The sequence below is a fragment of the Apus apus genome, chromosome Z (assembly GCF_020740795.1).
Source record: "Apus apus isolate bApuApu2 chromosome Z, bApuApu2.pri.cur, whole genome shotgun sequence".
Classification (NCBI taxonomy): domain Eukaryota; kingdom Metazoa; phylum Chordata; class Aves; order Apodiformes; family Apodidae; genus Apus; species Apus apus.
Window position 1 is genome coordinate 77384236 of NC_067312.1, and position 21224 is coordinate 77405459.

Consider the following 21224-nt stretch of genomic DNA (forward strand, 5'->3'; position numbering starts at 1 on the left):
GGCTGGCTGCTGGAGCCACATGGCTGACCATTTTCTTGCAGCATCCTATTTCTACAAGCCAGAGAGCAAAGTGCCACCATTCACCAGGCCTGCAACTAAGCTGGAGACTGGTGTGAAGTAGGTTGATGGAGGTAGAAAAAGAACAGCAATAACACTAGCACTGGTATCTGGACAAAAAATGTGAGACTGGGATGACATGGGCTCCACAACCCTTGTCACAGTGTCACACAGACCCAAATGACCTCTCTTTGAAAAGCAAGATGCAGAGCACAAGAGACCTGAGGTCACAATCTGGAGATGGGTTCATGTTGGTTTCAGGACTGCTAGAGCCAAGCTGCTTTCCCTCTCCAACTGCCAGACTCTCCATCTCTCCAAGGGAGAAATAAGCTCACCCCTTCTTCAGTTGAGCTGATGGATTGAAAGACATGACATCTCAGGCACTTTTCCCACCTGGATCTGCTACAACAAGGACACACTGGCCGAGCAGTCCCTCGGGTGGGCATGTGGTTATAAGGGTGTCCCTGTGGTGCCAGGGAGCCAGGCAGGAGGGGACAGCACAGGCGTGGACACCACGCTCCCCTGAGGGAGCTCACAGCCAGCCAAATGGCAGGGATGGGCCTCCTGGGGGTCTGAGCAGCTGAAGGGCTTGGTCTGCACTGCAGCTCCTCAGCACTGCCTGCTTTCCTACAGCCACAGAACAGTTCGGATTGGAAGGAACCCTAAAGACCAGGCTGCTCCAAGCCCCATCCAACCTGCCCTTCAACACTGCCAGGGATGGGGCAGCCACAGCTTCCCTGGGCAACCTGGGCCAGGCTCTCCCCACCCTCACAGCCCAGAATTTCTCCCTCACATCTCATCTCCAGCTCCCTCTGCCAGCTGGAAACCCTTCCCCCTGCTCCCATCCCTCCCTGCCCTTGTCCCAAGCCCCTCCCCAGCTCTGTTCCCACCACCCCTCTCTCCTGCTGGGAGAAGAGCCCCAGCCTGAGTCCCAGCTCTGCAGAGCCCCCCACACCCTTGCACAGGCTGCCCCTGCTGCTGGGACCCCACAAGCTCACTCCAGGGATGAAAACCTGCACCTCACTCCCAGCCTTATGGAGCGAATCCCTGCTGGATCCATCCTGCACTCCTTCAAAAACCAGAGAGCGGCGCCGGGGGGCTCGGAACCACAGACAGGATCCACACCAAACGCCCACCCCTCTCCTCACCAGGAGCTGGCAGGGTGCTCACCCTGCAAGCCAATTATCATTTCTAAAAAAAAAAAAAAAAAAAAAAAAGTGTTGATAAGTGATTTTCTTCCACAAAAGAACTTGCTCTGCGGCAGGAGGGGTCGGCAACGCCCCCGTGAGATGCCCCCATGCTGGGACAGGCTGCCCAAGCTGCTGGGGCATGGGGCAGCCAGTGCCAGGGGAGGGTCTTCCTGCCCCAAAATACGTGAAAAGAACCCCCAGGAGCAGATCAGAGGCCTTCTTCAGCTCACCCACCTCACAAAAACAAAACATCAAAGGCGGCAAAGAGTATTTCCAAGAGTGTCTTTGTATACTACTGTGTGGAAACTTGAATCCAATTAACTTCAAATTTAACTACTAATGAAATTATCTCATTTTTTTATCAGCTCAGCTCTCATCCGTGGCAGTAATTAACCACTGGGAGTTGTCACTCCCAGACACATGACACAAGGACTTCCCCAAGCTCAGGTGCTCCAAACCCTTGCAGAATTCATTACCCTGACAGTGTGAAAACCCTTCACTTTCAATACCACAGGGCACCAGCACGTTTTTTTTCCCTTTATCTAACTGATTGCCAGGAAGAGTATGAAAGAAATGAACCCACTGGAGAGGTAATTAATTACTGCAAAGGATACATTAGAAAATGCAGGGGGTCCAGGTGGTGGGGAGGGAAATTAACAGAGCCCCCTTCGCCGCTGCCTCAGAACCATCCTCTGCAATATCAGGGCTGGGGCTTTTCCTCTTGGAGATGCTCCACAGGCTACAGGGAGGGAAATGGAGCCTTCAGCCACTACTCTGTCCTTACAGCAGCACTGAAACTGCCACCAGCTCAGGAGTGTGGTCAGCAATTAGAGGCTGCACTGGGTTAATGGAGTAATCCCACTGACCAGAGAGGAATGTTCAACACCAACACAGGAAGGACGTGGAGCTGTTGGAGAGAGGCCAGAGGAGGCCCCGGAGATGCTGGGAGGGCTGGAGCAGCTCTGCTCTGGAGCCAGGCTGGGAGAGTTGGGGTGTTCAGCCTGGAGAAGAGAAGGCTCCAGGGAGACCTGAGAGCACCTTCCAGTGCCTGAAGGGGCTCCAGGAAAGCTGGGGAGGGGCTTGGGACAAGGGCAGGGAGGGATGGGAGCAGGGGGAAGGGTTTCCAGCTGGCAGAGGGAGCTGGAGATGAGATGTGAGGGAGAAATTCTGGGCTGTGAGGGTGGGGAGAGCCTGGCCCAGGTTGCCCAGGGAAGCTGTGGCTGCCCCATCCCTGGCAGTGTTGAAGGGCAGGTTGGATGGGGCTTGGAGCAGCCTGGAATGGTGGGAGGGGTCCCTGCCCATGGCAGGGGTGGGACTGGGTGGGCTGTGGGGTCCCTTCCAACTTAAACCATCCATGATTCTGTGCTCCCAGGTCAGCAGTGCTGGAGGGGCCAGCCTGGCCACCCTCTTCACATGTCACCCCAAGGCACAAGTCATTCTGGATCAGTTGCCCAAGGCCACGTGCACCTCATGTCATGCCCAGCACTGGGGTGCTTAACCAGCAGAGACCAGTGTATCCCCAGTATCTTCCCAGGGTCTAGCTCACTCACCCTCTGTGCCACTGCCCAAAGTTGGTCTCCCACAGACCTTCCCACTCACATGGAGACCACCAGCTCCACACACAGGCTGCTGTGCCTCTTCAGAAAACCCCCTTGGGAAAGGCAGGTCTGTCTGAGCAGGGCGGAGATGAGGAGACGTTTCCACACGCTGACCTGCCCGTGGGATGGTGCGAGGGGCTGGGCTGGGTGGCTCCTGCCCCCAGCACACAGCCCTGCTCCACCCAGCACCACAAGGGTCAGCAGGAGAAGAGGGAACCTGACGGGGGCTGCTCTGCCCTGGGACCCCCAGGGATGTTCCTGCTGCCCCAGGCCAGCCCACCCTGAGGGGCTTGGGCATCCCCCCCAGGCAGGGATGGTGCCCACCAGCCCAGGTGCAGCCACTTCACACCAGAGAAAACAGCAAGGAGGAACTGGCAGAGATGGTGCTTTGGGAGCTGCTTCATCTCTGGAAGCAAACCCACATTTCCAGACTCTCAGTCGAATCTGTGACCAGAACTGACTCTCCATTTAAAACCCAACTCCTGCTAAGAGCCACCCTTCCTTTGCCAGTCAGGCTTTGGTGATGCTCACTCTGCTGCTTCAACCACCAGCCTGAAGAAAACGTTCAGGCCAAACACACAACCCAGTCACCAGGACAAGCTCCCACACCAGCTCCTGCTCCCCGTGACACCCGGGGACACACACCCCACAGCCCAGCTGTGCCCAGGGCCCTGGAGCCCCCAGCCCAGAGCTGAGCACCCCTGGCACCAGTAGCCGGGTTTGTCACCCAGGACACCCCACCCCACGCAGGGCAGAGGGGCAGCACAACACCCCTGTCCTCACCCCTGGGGTCCAGAGCTGCTGGGGACCCTGGTGCTGGGTCCAGACCCTGCACCCCAGCGATGCCCAGGGATCACATCCTGCTGGCACAGGACCCTGGCAGGCTGGAATGAAGCTGTTAATGAGTGACTTCCCTTCTGTGCTCCCCGGGCTCTGTTTGTGGACACCAGCCCTGGCTGGTGCTTACTGCAATGAGTTACCTCTCCTGCACCTAATTAGAGGCAGATAAAACAGTGGTAACACACAGATCACCTGTAATGATTTTGCTGACTCGATTATTCTTCTGACAATTAGCTCTGGCTGCCAAAGCCTCACAGGAATGTCAAAGTCTACTTCCTACAAAGCAGGTAATGTCACAGGTGTGACCATGAAATCAATAATGAGGCATAGCTCTTGCAAAGGGCATCCAGGTCAGACGGAACAGCCCTTAAATTAAACATTGATAAGCAGAACACAATTATCCATCATGTTTAAGTGCCTGCGTGAAATTAGCAGCCAGGGAACGGGAGCAGCAGGGGAAAAGATGAGCGAGGGAGGCTCTGAGAAGCACAATGTCCAGCGTGACAGGGCTGCAAGGGCTGGTGACAGCAGCACCACGCTCTGCTGACAGCCAGAAAATGCAGCTGGAGCACCCACCGGGGCTGCAGATCTGGGGCTGGGCTCCTGCACCTGCCAGGCAGCACAGGGGGCTGCCTCCCAGCAGGTGCCTCTCCTGCTCCTCCATTGACATAACCAGGCACTTAAAAAGTGGCAGGGAAAAGAAAAAGGGAGGAAGAAACTGTATTCCCTGGTCTGAACGGACCCTGGAGATCATCCAGTTTCAACCCCTGCCATGGGCAGGGGAAAACACTCCCATCTGTGTTCTCTGTGATTCCTTAGCAAGAATCTTGGAGCTGCAGAGTGTTCTGCCCTTGGCCCCATCTCTTCTGCACAACCTCTCATCTCCAGCTCCATCTCCCAGCTGGAAACCCTTCCCCCTGCTCCCAGCCCTCCCTGCCCTTGTCCCAAGCCCCTCCCCAGCTTTCCTGGAGCCCCTCCAGGCACTGGAAGGTGCTCTCAGGTCTCCCTGGAGCCTTCTCTTCTCCAGGCTGAACACCCCAACTCTCCCAGCCTGACTCCAGAGCAGAGCTGCTCCAGCCCTCCCAGCATCTCCGGGGCCTCCTCTGGCCTCTCTCCAACAGCTCCACGTCCTTCCTGGGCTGGGGGTCCCAGCCTGGCCCCAGCCCTGCAGGGGGGCTCTGCTCTCACCTTCTGGTGCTGCACCACTACAGGAAAACGAGGCTCAGCAGGGCTAGGCAATCACACACCTTCCTCAGGTCGCCCAGCTGTGACCTGCAGGTTGAGGAAAAGCCCAGCTGTGCAGCTCAGGACTGGGGCACACTGGGCAGGCACTGGGGTTCCCTCCAGAGCACAACCAGGGGGACACGGCAGACCCCAGCCCTGGGGTTCACCTTCCTGCAAGAGCCAGCCAAGAGCTTTGTTAACAAAGGTTTTTTATTAAGAGGCAGAAATGCAAAAAAACCCCAAGAACATTAATGGTGGAAACCCTGAGTTTATGCAAGCAGAGAGGCTGTTCATTTGGGCATTGTAACTAAAAAAGCTTCTGGGAAAAGCTCTGAAGGCATTAGAACATCTGATTTTCCTTTGAAAATGTTTTACAATCTCATTTTCAAGATTGGAATGATTTTACTACATAAAATTTAGCTGCTGAGGACACATGCAAAACTGTGTGTGTGTGTCATGGTCCAAATGAAAACAAGACTTGGACTCTGCTCTGGGCTGGTTTTATCTGCTGTCAGTTGTTAAACCTGCCTCAGATCTGTTTTGGTGGGGTTTTTTTCATAGGAAATAGAGCTGAAAAAACATCAAAACCTTTAATATTTTCACGGGGCAGGTCCAGGGGCTCTGTGTGGAGGAGAAGCATCTCCCCAGAGCCCGGTCAGGAGCAGGGGAAGGCGGCTCGTCCTGGCCCCAGCGGGGTTTGCTGGTGGGCAAAGCGGGACCCCCACTGCATCTCAGCACTGAAATGGAGGGAGCTCCTCGGAGAAGTGGTGGGTCTGGCCAGATCTTTATGTGGAGATCAAGTGTAGAGGTGAAACCAGTGGGGAGGGGACAGAGACTTTGCTGGTAACAGCCCAGAAACGGGCACATCTGCCCCCGGCGCTTCCAAGATCACAGTGTGGAATGGGAAGAGGCAACGCTGCAGACAATTAGTGTCTGGGAATTAACGAAGCAGCATGAGGGAAGCCAAGCCAGCTTCCAGGGGCTTTGGGAGGAAATCTGGCCAGGGAAAGGCAGCCTGGAAGCAGGGATGCACTAAGGTGTGGGATGGGGACACCCAGAGGCTTCTCCTCCAGCTCTGGTCCGATCCCGGTGCCAATTCCACCGCCGGCTGCAGGAGGGACCTGCTGCACATCCAGGGCTCTGCTCAGCAACCAGCCCAGTTACTGTGGAAATGACATCAAGGGCTGCCTTCAAAGGCAAAAAACCCCAAGTGTCTACTTATCTGAGAGACCAGTTAGCCTCCTCCTGTCAAACAGACATGTTAGAGGGGGAAAGAAAAGAAATCTGACACAAAAATAATGGGCTTACCACCGCGGCAGATCTTAGACTAGAAAATACCATTTTTCTGGACAAGTGCAGTGTATTTTACACGCAGCAAAGAAATGAAACTTTAAAACGGAAATAGTAAAATCAGCTTCAAACATTTCAGAACTTACATGAATGCAAAGGGAACAAAAAATAAAAATAAATGCTAAACCAAAACACCTCTTCCTGCTAAAATACAGAAAGCGCCGTTTTCTCCAGTTTTTCTGCCGCTGTGTGACATGTTTCTCCATTTCACATCCCTTCCCATCTCAGGTCTGCACAGCCCTTACACACCCCACAAGCTCTGCCAAATTAAAGATGGGGTTTTTTTCATCCCATTATTTCTAACATGTGCTCCAGCCAGCACGCTACATGCAGTGAATGAAAGAACCAGCAGAATTAAACCACGCGATGAAACAGCTTTCTGACGAATAAAGCTATGGAAATTTTAGGCTCCATTTACTTCTCAATCTAATTTTGCCCTCCAATGCACATTATGTCTGAAATGGGATCTCATGTGGTTTGATCAGTGCTCTTAACGCATACAGAAGCAACATATTCCCTTTATTGTTGTTTCCTCTCTGCAGCATGGCCACACTTATAATAAGAGCAGCCCAGCAGGCTCTGTCTGCTGCCTCTGCAGCAACCCTAGTGCTGCTGGAAAGCAGGATCCAGAAGTTTGTGGTCCAAGGGATCCCTGCTCCTGCACATCCAGAGACAGCTGCTTCACATGCTACAGAAACTGTGAGAGCAACTGAGTGATCACAAGATGTTTAACCAAAATACTGTTCCCTTTGTTTCTCTCCCAGTGTTTGGCTCCTGGCATACACCCAGGAGCTCTGCTCCAGCCTCTCTATGCAACCAGGAGGACCAGAAAGCTGGTGAAGCTTGTGAAGAATTACGAACTCCCCTCACTGTAGCAAGACTCCAGCCTCTGTAGCTACAGGAAGAAAAATGAGCTAAGAGCTACAGGATGAACACGAGCATTGGCAGCACTGTGCCGTGGAGCCAGGGATGCTCCTGGAAAGAAATGGCATGGATGGGGAGAGGTGGCTGGCCTCCAATCCTGCCCCTTCCAGACATGAAAATCCAGCCCATTTTCATCTTGTTCAGCCCTGGCAAACACTCCACACAACAGGGACGTGCATCCCAAAGCCCCAGGAGAGCAGGTGGTCCCACCACCCCCTGTTCTCCAATCCACTCATCAGGTCCACAGCCTTTGCTCGGGACAGGAGCTGCCCTGAGGAGAGAAGAGCTGCTCACAAGGGAGAGAACAGAACCACAACCAGAAAATCGTTTGGTTGGAAAATACCTTTAAGGTCACCCAGTCCACCTGTTCCCCCAGCCCTGCCAAGGCCACCCCTGCCCCGTGTCCCTCAGCACCATCTCCAGGGCTTGGGAACCCCTCCAGGGATGAGGATTCCCCCCTGCCCTGGGCAGCCTGGGCCAGGCCCTGACAACCCTTGCCAGGAAGGAATTGTTCCCCAGATCCAACCTCAGCCTCCCCCGGGCAACTGGATCTGTTTCCTCTTGTCCTGTCACTTGTTGCCTGCGAGGTGAGAATGACCCTCATTTTGTTAGAAACTCCTTTGGGGAGCTGTAGCATCCTCCACAAGGGTTAAGAGCCAGGCTGTGACACGACCTTGTCAGCCACCTTCCCAGAAAGGCCCTGCTGAGACAGACATTGCTCCAGAGCATCCCTAGCCCCACGTGAGGAGCAGCGGTGGGCAGCCCACCTCCTTGTGCCAGCCCCAGGCCTGAGAGCCACACCTGGGGGTCTGGGAAGGGTCCCAGAAGCTAAGGAAGCCCTGGAGGTCCACCAAGCCCTGGGTCCCTGCTGGGACCTACTGGCTGGGGCAGTGCTGGTGGGGAAGGGGCTTCATGCCAGGGTGGTCCGGCAGGGACCCCAGAGGGACCAAGGCCAGGCAACCAGGCAAAGGAGGAGGATGTGATTCGCCAGGAGGAGGTCATGGGTTTCCAGCTGCCTTGCAAAGGACAGCAGTGACATCCAGAGGGCTTTTGGGAGCAGTGAGAGCAGGAGCAGCAGCCCAGGAGCTATGCACACCTGCCTGGACACAAATCCTGCCAGCCCCCAGCTGGAGACCCTCGAAACCAGCAGCAACACCAGCCCCAAGGCTGCCCATGGGTCACCACCAGGGCCATGGCACGTCCAGCCTGGCTCAGGGCACCCTGAGCTGCTGGTGGCAGGGCCACCCCAGCCCTTCATCACCTTCACCTGCCATGGGCAGGGACACCTCCCACCAGACCAAGTTGCTTCAACCTCGTCCAAGCTGACGTGGAACAATTCCAGAGATGGGGCAGCCACAAGGCCTTCAGCTAGATAAGCACAGCCAGGAAAAAAAAATCTCAGCAGTTTCCAACAGTCCATACTGGAGAGATGTTAAACCCACAGTGAAATCTTCCACCTCACAGGAATCAATATTTATGATCTGCATCTGGAATTAACCTGAGATGGAGACATTTTCAATCTAAGGATCATTGCTAATGTCATCAGCAGTTTTCTGCTCCTCACAGGAAAAATATTTACACCCTAGATTTTAACATCTTAATTAGGGCTCAACAAAGTCTAGGTCAACAATTCAAGTAGGATTCTTCTGTTATTTCAACAATGCTATTTTTATCCTGGAAAAATATGAAAAGCTGAAATAAGGCATCTTAACTGTATTCTGTGATGGAAAAAAGTGAAGTTGTGGAAATGCTGACACATGTGGGTTTCTTTATTTTTCCATCAAAATATTTGTAAATGTCAGGACTGGAAAGAACCTGAAACATCTCATTTGAAATCACCTTAAGACAAAATGGAATTGTTCACCTGCCCTGTGAAGCAGCAGGATCAGGTTCATACTTCCAAGTCCCACCTCCTTCCTATCTGCCTGGTGGGTACCTGCATCCCCCATGATGTGGCCAGAAGTGTAGCTCAAATGGTGCCCCAGGCAGCTCAGGAAAGAACCAATGCATGGATTCCTGTATGGCAAGTGTCCTCCAGTGAGCTCAGAGCAGGGGACAGAAAAGCCCCCTCCCTGGAGATGTTCAAGGCCAGGTTGGACGAGGCTCTAGTGGGAGGTGTCCCTGCCCATGCAGGGTTGGACACTAGATGATCTTTAAGGTCCCTTCAACCTAAACCATTCCATGATGCCATGAGATGCAGAACAGTGAGTCTTCCATAGTATGAAATAAAGGAAAAACTAATATTCTATTGAAAATCCTTCAGCTCTGCCCAGGATTTACTGGGTTTACCAAAAATGCTCCAATGTGATTTTTTTCTTTCAAAATCAGTAGCCTCCCACAGGGCCACAGTGGGGTTATCCCTCACCCCACACCTGTGCAGCCAACACATGGATGTTCAAAGGCAACAAGGCACCAGCCACAGCAGGCAGCACCACGCTGCTCTGCCTGCAGAGCCCCACAGCTGCCCTGCCTCCTCCACAAACACAGAGAAAACACACAACTCGGGGATTTGGACACAAACCAGCACACCTCTTTGAGGGCTCCTGCCCATTAGAAGCAGTGCCCAGGACTTTGCTCCCAAGGCACAGGGGTTGACTCCCTTCCTGCCACACTCCAGCAGGACCAGAGCTGCCCCACCAGGAGCAGGGGGGCATCTCCCCCAGCCCAAGAGTGGGGCCCACATGGGCTGGCGAGACAGAATCACAGGGTTACTGAGGCTGGAGAAGACCCTGAAGATCCTCAGGTCCAACCTATGACCTGACAGAATCACGGAATCACAGAATCACAGCATCTCCAAGGGTGGAAAAGACCTCTGAGACCAGCCAGTCCAGCCCATGATCTGACACCACCACATCAACCAGCCCATGGCACCAAGTGCCACCTCCAGCCTCTCCCTGAACACCTCCAGGGATGGTGCCTCCACCACTTCCCTGGGCAGCCCATCCCAATGCCTGATCACCCTCTCCAGGGGATTGATGCTCTGGGCTTGCCCAGCTCCTGGCTCCAAGCCCCCCTGCCTGCTCCCCTCCAAGGAGCACAGCCAAGGACGGCGCGCGGGGAGACAAAAGGGGGAGGAGAGTGTCCAGAGGAGGTCCCAGCCCACGGCGCCCGTCACAGCGTCAGGATTTATAACTGTATTAAACAGCAAGACAGTCGGCCACCATAAATCAGCTCCCCTTCTTCCCAAATCACAGACAATAAAAGCTTTGGCAGAGAAAAGCCATTCATCATCATAAAGACTTGAGACATTCCAGCCATCAATTTCACTCACACCCTTAATACACTGGAGAGGAGTGGTGGAGTTTTAGGGGGGGAAAAGAGAGAGAGAGAGAGAGAGAGAGAGAGAGAAGAAAGGGAAAAATAATTAAAAGAAAACATGAAGAAGGATTGGACAGGCATAATTACAAAGGTCAGAGAAAGGTGTCCCTTCGGCACAGCGCTTCTGATGACGGGGCAGAGCTGCCCTGCTCTCCACAAGGTGCTGAGCAAAGCTGCAGGGTGTCCCTACCACCCCGAGGGGTCCATGGGGAGGAGACCCCTGCCAGGAGCTCTGCTGCAGCCAGGGAGACTTGGAGAAGCCACTACAGAAAGGGAGGACTTGGATGAAAGTCTGTAGGCAAAGCCTTGCAGAGGAGAGCAGGGCAGTGGTGCTGCCTGAGCCCTCAGGTGACCTGCACACTGGGGCAGGGGCTTCAGCACCCCCAGGGAGGGCTGGGCAGCCTGGAGAGGAGAAGGGAGACCTTGAGCACCTTCCAGTGCCTGAAGGGGCTCCAGGAAAGCTGGGGAGGGGCTTGGGACAAGGGCAGGGAGGGATGGGAGCAGGGGGAAGGGTTTCCAGCTGGCAGAGGGAGCTGGAGCTGAGATGTGAGGGAGAAATTCTGGGCTGTGAGGGTGGGGAGAGCCTGGCCCAGGTTGCCCAGGGAAGCTGTGGCTGCCCCATCCCTGGCAGTGCTGAAGGGCAGGTTGGATGGGGCTTGGAGCAGCCTGGGCTGGTGGGAGGTGTCCCTGCCCTTGGTGGCACTGGGTGGGCTTTGAGGGCCCTTCACATCCAAACCATCCATGATTCTTTAAGGGGCCAAGCACAGGGACAGGCAGCACTCCCAGTGCACACTGGCAGGGCAGGGAGCTCCGGGAGAGGTGGCTTTTCCAGGGAGTGGCCAATGGGTCCATTTCCAGGAGCTGCAGGTGAAGGGATATGAGAGGCAGCGGATGAGCCCAGCAGTGGACAGGGGGTGAGGACAGCTCCCAGGGCCTCTCACTGCTCCTCAGCCACCACCACAGTCCTAGGGAGTCCCCGCCATGCTCAGGGGCACTGGCGAGTCCCCTTCACCACCCCTTGAGTCCAGGACCATCATGACAACACACCAGGGAGTGTCACAGACCCACTTTACCCACTCATACCTTGAAACTCAAGACCTTCTTCTGCTAAAACCTGGGCTGAGGGGACCTGCAGGCAGTGGTGGGCAGGAGGTACAGGGTGCATGAAGCACCAGCTGGTGTGACCTCAGCCTGGGACAAGCTGGAGCAGGACGTGTTTGGGTCTGCCCGTGCTGGTCCTGCAGCAGGTCTGTCAGAACTGGGCACAGTTCTGCCCCCAGCAGCCCCCAGACCTGCTCAGGGCTACGTCAGCACCCGGGAACAGTTTGTGTCCATTCTCCATCTTTGCTACAACACTGAGGACAGGAGGTGCAAAAGCTTAGCATAAAAAAACCACAGGTTTTCTGACAAAACCCCCGTATCCCACAGCTCTTCCTTGGCAGTCACCGCAGCTGCAGCAGCATTTGATGGGTTCCCACCAGGCTATTCCAAACCCTCCAGCCTCCTGCAGATCCCCAAGCCCCAGCAGTCTAGGACCAGCCTTCCCACTCCCCTGGAGAGGCCATCAGGGCTGGACTCACAACTGCCAGAAACAAAACCTATTGGGAAGGGGATAACCCAGGTGTGTCCCCTCTTTAGAGGGATACTACTGAGGCACAAGCCTTGCAAAGAATGTACAATGAAAAGGAGGAAAACTCCAGTGGGACCCTGATCCTCCTTTCATGCCCTCCCTGAATTCACTTTTCAGCCACATCTGTGTGAAAATCCCCCGTCAGGTGTCAAGCTGGTGGCAGCACAGGCAGCCCCTGTCCCTGCTGGGTCTCACGGGACATCCACAAGTGAAATTCCTCATTGCTGGTGGATGTGCCAGTCTCATCAAGCAGCTCAGAACCAGGCAACCTCTGTTCTGAAGAAACGCCAGTGACATTTTCTTTCCTCTGCTGCATTTTGCTTTTGCCTTTTTTTCCATTAAAATTCAACATGTTCATGAGGAATGACATCAAAACCTGAAATCCACACATTTTTTGCCCTGATGCAATATGTAGTCATGAAGAAACAATGGTTTGTCACAAAAAGACTCCAATTTGGTTTGTAAAATCTCTATTCATAAATAAGACAGTGTTTTTTTTTTTTCAGTGCCAGAATGACAGGAAGAGCTTTTTCAGTGAAGAGAGTAAGGAAAATAAGCAAGACTTTTCCCTTCCACTCTGCAACTGAAGGTGTTCCCCTTCTCCCAAAATATCCTGCAATGTCATTAAAACATCTGGGATCTTTCTCCCACCAATGGGCACCTCCATGTGTTCCCCTTGCCCAGAAGGTCCCACTTTTCTGTGTTCCCAAGGTTTTCATTTCCAGGTGATGCTGTGACAGTGTAAGGGGGGCAGCACATGTCCTGGTGTTCTGCTCTCCACCTGCTCTCCACATTCCCTCTACTCACCTCCCAGACTCCCTGTCCTGTGTATAAATACACAGAACCTCCCAGCTGGTCAGACATCAGATGAGAAGTAACTCATAGCTGGCCAACTAAGGCCTCCTGCCATGGGTGATGCAGAATCCTGGGAGGTGTCCTCAACCACAGCCATCACAACAATTCCCTCACCCCAGAAACATCATCTGTAGCCTGACTCAGATGCCACCAGACTTGGTTTTGGTGCCATGCACTGCACAGATGCCACCACACCACCCAGCCCACCTGGAAATCACACATTGCTGGCTTGCACAGACACCCTCAGATGCTTTCCTGTTGTGGCAAGCCAAAAAAAGCAATTTAGGAAGCCTTTACGCTAAGGGGAGTGTTTTCCTTTCCATTTATTTATTTTTTTCTATGTCCAATTTGGAGACCTGTGACAGGTTTACAACATTTCTCTGGCAGCCAAAAGCGCTGCCTGTGGAGGGGACAGGCTGTGAGGTTCTGCAGCCCCAACTCCAGGGCAGTGGTAGAGCCCTGGCTGTCCCCAGGCCCCTCGAGGAGATGCAGTCAGAGCTGGCAGGAACATCTCCCACCCCCTTGTGTGGGGTCGGTTTGATGCCCAGGGTTTTTTTCCTGGGCATTTCAGACCGGGGTGAGCATGAGAGGAGGCTGCTCAGAGCATCTGCAGCCCTTCCCCTGCAGAAGAAGCATCTGCAGCAGAAGCCCCAGCCCTGCCACAGCCAGGACCAGCGTGGGGCCACCAGAACCCCCTTGTCTTAATCCTCCTGCTGTGGCTGCTTGATTTAAAATTGTATTTATTTTCCATACCACAGCGGTACTGGGGGCAGGGGGAAACAGATTTAATTAATTAGAGATTGGAAAATCCTTAAGTAAAAGATGCTATGTAAATGCAAATTGCTGTTTTACATGCTTTGCACCAAAACATGTTTACCATAGCTAAATTCAACACTTAAATCCACAGCCAAACTCCCAGCAGAGTCAGGCTGTACATCATCAAAAGAGGCAGTTAATAGCCTGGGTCTTGGTGGGGTACAAGTGGCCTCGTTTGCTTTTGCTTGTTCTTTTCTAATGGCAAGATAAGAATTCATAAAAATGGAAAAACTCAACAGTGCTTCAGTTAGACTCTGTCCTGTCATTAAAAATGACACTTTTGTTTTTCAGATTGGCTGCCTTTCCGCAGGAGTTTATGTGGCCTTTTTTCAAGCCTTTAACACGACAAGGCCCTGTTGGGAGCGACGAATAGATTATTGGAAAATGCATCTGCACTTTTATCTACTAAACGTAGAGGCTGAACTGTAAATCTAGCACTATGCTGCACTAGAAACCAGGCCTCTACCAACACCCATCTGCACTTCAAAACAGCCCCGCAGAAATTAAAGTATAATCTGGTGATGATGTCCAAACGCTGCATGTGGAGACAGACTGTGTGACCTGAACACAACAGCCTCAGAAGGAGACCTTCTGTTACTGCTGCTACAATTAGCCAACAAAAAAAATAGCTATTTTTTTTCTCATAAGGAAAAAGCAACTTCCACAAAACCTAAACCTCTTCTTTACTTTCTGCAAAATTCTGCTGGTGTTAGGGGGGAAAAAAAAGAAAGGAAGAAGGAACTGTGAAAATGTTACATTACTCTTATTTCAGAGAGCTGAACAGGAAGCATCAACTGTTCACTTCTAAACTACTTTTCATTAAAAACTGCACATTTTTTAGGCCTAAATTCACAACAACAAACAAACTATACCTGCAGAATCAACTAGATGGAAGATTTTGGGGGTTTTTGTTTTCTTGGTTGTGTTTTTTGGGTTTTTTTTACGGCAGCAATATCCAAATTAAAGTAAATGTCCTCTTTTTCTCCCAGGAATCACCAACAGCAGATTTCCCAAAGGAATTTCCCAGAATTATTAAGGCAATTTTGGACTTGACATTAATGACACAGTGACCCTCTACCACATTTTTGCACCTCTGAAGTTACAATTGTCTTCACTCTGAGCACCAAGTATGCAGAAAAGAGAGTAAAGTCCCATTTCACCATGTATTGGGAGCTTTATCTCTGCCTCTGAGCTTCACATCATGGCTTCTATCAGACACAAAAAATTCACTAATTGCCTCAGGGCACCATCACCAAAAGTGGTCCATAAAAGGCAGATCAAATAAGGCTTGCACCAAAGAGAAGCAACTGCTTCTCAGCTCCTTTCAGCAGCAGCTCCAGGGAGCACAGAGGCACCGCAGGAAGAGAATTGTTCAGCAGAGAAACATCTGCTTCCAGCTTGGCAACAGAGTCACAGAAAAAATCACAGGTGGGAAGGGACCTGAGAGCACCTTCCAGTGCCTGGAGGGGCTCCAGGAAAGCTGGGGAGGGGCTTGGGACAAGGGCAGGGAGGGATGGGAGCAGGGGGAAGGGTTTCCCGCTGGAAGAGGGAGCTGGAGCTGAGATGTGAGGGAGAAATTCTGGGCTGTGAGGGTGGGGAGAGCCTGGCCCAGGTTGCCCAGGGAAGCTGTGGCTGCCCCTTCCCTGGCAGTGCTGAAGGGCAGGTTGGATGGGGCTTGGAACAGCCTGGGCTGGTGGGAGGTGTCCCTGCCCTTGGTGGCACTGGGTGGGCTTTGAGGTCCCTTCCAACCCAAACCAGTCAGGGATTTGATGAAAGGGAGGCCAGCAGTGCTGGAGATGTCTCAGCTGAGAAGACCAGGCTCTTCCCACTCCAACAGCTGCCAGAGGAGCAAAACCAAAGCCCAGTGCCACAGAGCAGCAGAGGGTTCACTTGGTTCCCCCCAGCAGAACGTGCCTCCCTGCCGGGCTGGTCTGGCCACTTCTCCAGGCTCTCCTCCTGCAAACCCAGCCCAAAGCACCATGGCCAGGGCTGTTCAACCTGCCCCAGCCAGCCGAGGTGTCTGCTCAGCACCACTCTGTCCTCCCCAGTGGAACCCACCACGCTGGAATCAGCAAGTGGGAGCAGGGAAAACGCATCTGCAGGTAATTAGCAACAATCAGTGGCTGCTCTGGAGCTGCTGACTGCAGCAGGAAGGAGCTGGACACATGTCATTGGTTGTAAAGGGAGATGCCATGCACTTATGGACCATGGCAGCAAACAGCCAGGGAAGGATTACCTTTTTTTTTTACCTTAATATTTAATGTGGCATAAAAAATAAGCAGAGCAGCTAAGTGGTTCTGCAGTCCCAATCTGGCTGGTGGTCTGTGACCCAGCAGAGCTGGTGGATGAAGCAGGACTGGGAATTCTCACTGATTTTTACCTCACTTACATTCCAGCAAGTACTGGCATGAATGGCAGTGTCTAAGCATTCCTTGCATCTTCAAGAAACATCCCAAATGTTTCGATCCACCAGCCTTCTCAGGCATAGAAATTTTAGATTTCCTACCAATAACTGTGCAGAGGATCTTCTGCATCTCAACACTCAGCATTGCTTTGCCACCCAGACCACAGCCCAGCAACAAGGGCAGTGGAAGACTGTGCTCATACCTCACCTAAGACCTCTATTCTCAGCTTTACTTGCATTACATTACTTTACAATCTGCCTTATGGACTTCAGACTGACAATACGAACTAGACTCATGTCTCTTCACATGTGGCAGCCTGGAAAGTTTCCCAGATTTCTCATTAAAAGCTGATTAAGCTTGAATAGCAGATGACAGATATCAAAGGGACATGAGTGTTCTTGGCTAAATCTCCTGTATGTCGTATTTCAGGCTCCTTATCCACAAAAATGTGGCTTTTCAGCCCTGCACCCACCAACAGCCTCATTCTGTGTGGAAGAGCTGTGCAACCACAGATGCACAGCTCTGCTTCACACACACCGGAAGAGCTCCTGGTGCTGATGACACTTCCCACCAACACACTCTTCTGGATACTACAGCTCACTTGCCAGGGCTTTAAGCAGCTCTTGGTCTGATGACAGTGAAGCTGCTACAGAACTGTTTATAATCTGGAATGTCAACCTCTCAAGCCCTTGGCACCACCAGACACAGGCTTTGGACACTGTGGAGCTTTACCAGCCACCCCCCACTTCTACAGCTGAGGACACACTGCCCAGCAGGACTGAAACTCTCTGTCCCCCAGGGTGTTAATCCTCCTACTCTCAGTGTCCTTGGACCCATCACAGGGCAGCCCAACTGGAGCGAGGAGCAGGAACACTCAAAAAAGGGTGGAGAAATTACAAGCAACCCAACTTTCTGAATCTGAGGGGAAGCCTGGAGATCAGGTTGGCCATTCGTCCTCCAATCAGGAGCATGTGCAGGAGAAAGGCCATCACAGACCAACAAGGATCAGGCTCTGACCTGATGGACAAGGGCCTAAAGTCCAGGACCTGGCTCTGGCAAGACTCCTCTCATGAGTCGGGGTCTGACCACCCAAGCAGGGCTGATACCAAGGAAACCTTCTCCCTGGTGTTGCCTGTCTTACTGACCACCTACCTCCCCAAGTCCAGCCTCAGCTTATGAACACTAACCCCGAGTTTCACTACAGCTTTATCAGACCAACGACAGCAAAGCAGGTCCCAGAAGGCAGGGTACATGATGTGTCAGCAAACACTTGATGGACCTCACTGGTCCCAGACTGGTTTGGGTGGGAAAGGATCTCAAATCCCATCCAGTCCCACCCCTGCATGGGCAGGGACACCTCCCACCAGCCCAGGCTGCTCCAAGCCCCATCCAACCTGCCCTTCAGCACTGCCAGGGATGGGGCAGCCACAGCTTCCCTGGGCAGCCTGGGCCAGGGTCTCCCCACCCTCATAACCAGCGAGTGTCACTGCTGAGCTCCTCCTGATTTTCAGTGACATCTAATACAGCTGAAACATGCACAGCAGCATGAAGCTTTTTGTTACAAGGGAAAAAGGGTCAATAAATACGTCTCCTCTTTGGAATCCTCTGTCCCACCAAGGAAAAAGATGGAAAAAGGGTGGGAAAAGATGCATGAGTGAAAGAGTGAGTCAGTTCTGTTGAGAAAGTGAAGAAGTCTGTCCAGAGCTGTGGTGAGAACTGCGTCACCAAGCATGCCATCACTTACATGTCCTGCACGTTATGAAGTATGGCCCACTGCTTTAATCCTCCTGCCCACAACAGTCTGAGTGTCCCCAGCTCCCAAGGACACCCTCAGCACAGAGACCACGACCTGGACCTACAATCCACGCCCAGCCCTGCAGGGCCCAGGTGGTGCTGGGGCTGCTGGGGGCTACCAGAACAGCTCAAAACACTCGCTACGGGTGCAATGGAAGGGAAAGAGAGGATAACAGTTGGACCATCTCCTGGGAAAATATATCAGCAGGGCTAGGTTTTACAAGGGTTATGATATTCTCGTGTAAATCTAAGTTTTATGAATGCAGGTGTTAAAAAACTACAGCAATATAAAATTAGAGATAAAAATACCTGCTGCCTGGAGGAACGTGTTCTGTCATAGCTCTCACCCTGGCACATTTAAGACCAACAGCAGTTTTTTTCTACACTTGATACTCATAAAGCCTGCTCTAAGTTTTGGATGAGAACTAGTAAGTGTAACATTTGGAACTTTTTCTCAAGTGTAGGTAACGTCGGAGGGAGAACCCACATGGAATCTGTATCAAGCTCCAAAGCCTCAGTTCCCTCGTTGGTTTTGCTCTAACAAACGTGGTCAGTCAGCTCACCACACCCTAAGGACTTAATGCTGTAAGAAACACAAGAAGTGCTTAAACCAGTGCTGTAAAAGAACAAGCCTCTGGTCTGTGCTCTCCTTCAGGGCACAACAGCCTCTAAATGGGCACTGGGCTTGGCACAGGGACACGGACTGGGAGGAACTGGAGATAAACACCCAGGAGGTGAACCAAGGGCACCAGGACACCCGGGATGTGCCCAGGACACGAGCAGCACCCTGGGCTTCAAAGGAAGATGCAGGGAGCTGTGTAGCAAACAACTGCAGAGTAATTTCCCTTAGGAGATACTTCTTTCCAACATGGCCATGGGTGGCTCATGACCCCAAACGTGACCATTCATACTCCTTCTTTCACAGTCCTTTAAGAGTCCTTCTCTTGTGTGACTATTATTCTGTGACTATTTTTCTGTGCATCTGTCTGTACCTGTGCTCCATCTCTGTACCTGGTGCAGGCCACACATGTCCAGAAATCCCTCTTTCTGTCCATCTATCCACCCCTAGACACCTTTCTCACCTATGAGTCTATTGCTCAAACCACTTACCCGGCACCTGACAGGTCTGCCCCTCCCACTCCAGCAGAAATGTGGGGTTCCTTACAGTTCAGGTAACTCTCTAATTTCTTTTAAATACTCCCAAATTTCTGGTGAGAAGAGACAAAGACTGACGCCATCTTGGGCTAAAACAATTTTATAACAAAAGTCATTTTTTAAAGTGCTCTCCTGCTAGAGAACATGGTAGTGCTTTCAAGACACCATAATACTGTACCAAAAACAGTGTCACCTTCTCTCCTAGCAACAAACTCAACAAGGGCATCCAATATTTGGCAAAACAGAGAAAATCCAGTAATGCAATCTCAACAGGTTAGACACAAGGCCAGAAGTAACAGAGAGAGGTAACATGCATATGAAACACAGAACATTAAATTTTAAAATTCCTTTTTTCTGATTCCTGCCATTCTTTTGGGACACAATTTTGTCCTTTTCTTACAATTTGGGCAATCTCCTTCCAAGCAATATGGTCAGTCCCAATGAAGTGACCAAAGCATTTATCAGATTGTGTTCCTTATCTCACACCCTCTGCCTGCTCAACAAACAGGCAATCCTGCATTCCTTGAAAACACAACCTTTGCTTCCCATCTAAGTGCTCAGCCTTAGTGCACAATTACAATTCCAGACACAGTGCCAAACACCAGCGCTTGTAGGAATCAAAAGTATCCAAAATTCAGGTCAGTTTGAACTGTCATAAAACCCCCATCCAGCCAAACACTCCAGGTGCCCTTATGAAAAAACAAGGAATGAAGCCCAAAAGCAGAAGGAAGAGTTCTGCTTTTGGTGCCAGGGTCAGGAGGCAGGGTTGGGGTGGAGGGACAGTCACTCCTGGAGAAGAGGGATGGAGGGTCCACCTGGAGGTTCCAAGCAACCACTAGTGATTGCACAAGCCATGAACCTGACGGCCCAAAGACCTGCTAGGAAATAACCCTTAAAAAGAGGCTTTTTGAGCCAACAGCTCCACATCTGACACAACTGCACAATGGGCTCCACCCTGCCATGTCACACACACATCTGTGGGCACGGGCAGGCTGCTCACCTGTGACCAGGGGGTAGGACTGAGGCCCGGGAACGCTGGCTCCCAAATCCGCAGACGTGGGACTGGTTATGTTGGCCTTCATGTCATCTAATCCACCAGCTAATGAGGCCATGGCTGAGTAGTCAGTTGCCTGGAACAAGAAACAAAAGGCATCTTAGCGGTAATAAATCCACCGTTCGAGAGCTTTTTGCCTGTGTGACAAAAGGCAGCTCCAAGGCAGAGCTTTAAAATCCTTTCTTCAGTCAAAGGCAACACCCCTCTACACAGGGCTGTTGATCATTCAGGATGCTTGATAAGCAGGCCTGTGCTTATCACCACTGCTCTTGGAGAACACCAAAATGGGCTTTTGTTATAAAACCAAACCCAGCCTCATCACCAGGTAACAAGGCTTTCCTTGAAGAGGAAATTTTGTAGAGTAACGGGGCTGTAACTGCTGAGGACAAGGTACTTGCTTGTTAGAGAGTAATACTCACGCCAGTTAACCTGAGATCTCCTTATTTCAGTGGTGGCATGTGAAGAGACACACACCAACAAGCAAGTGGGATGGGGTGTCCCATTTCCCCCCTCTTCTTGGAAATGCTGCATTTCCTCATCATCCCACAAGACATCAAGTGCACATAAATACAAGTGTTTGGTTAATGGATGGAACTGTTTCTGAAGCCAAATTATTTAAAGATAAACCACCTGATTGTTTTATGGATGCTCTCTCAACTCATGGGAATTTTTTAATCTCACAAACCAGAGCTGTGGTAAATGAGCACAGGTCCTCAAAAATCAGACTGTTTCTGTCCTTTCACCAGGTAAAAGTTCATACAGCTACAGCAAAATACAGCAGGTCAGGCCAGTCCCTGCATCCCCAAGGACTTCCACACACATAGCAGAAAGCTCATCTTCCTTTGCCTTTTTACATTATTTCTTATTGTCAGGATCATTCACACAGAACTGGGAAGCCTTCTTTCAAAGCTCTCCCTTCCCTGTTATATTTGTGTTTTTAACCCCATATTTCTGAGCTGGTAAACACGCCTGGAACAACTGGAGGACCATGAATTCAAGTGAGGACCAGACAGA

At 51.8% G+C, this 21224-nt stretch overlaps 1 protein-coding gene across 1 annotated transcript in view; it reads right to left on the reverse strand.

Annotated features, from left to right (window-relative positions):
- PAX5 (paired box 5) overlaps nt 1-21224 on the reverse strand; it is a 138079-nt gene that overhangs the window by 57551 nt on the left and 59304 nt on the right. Inside the window, exon 8 of the mRNA XM_051643596.1 lies at nt 20157-20286. Coding sequence (XP_051499556.1) covers nt 20157-20286 — 130 coding nt within the window. The remainder of the gene's footprint in view (nt 1-20156; nt 20287-21224) is intronic.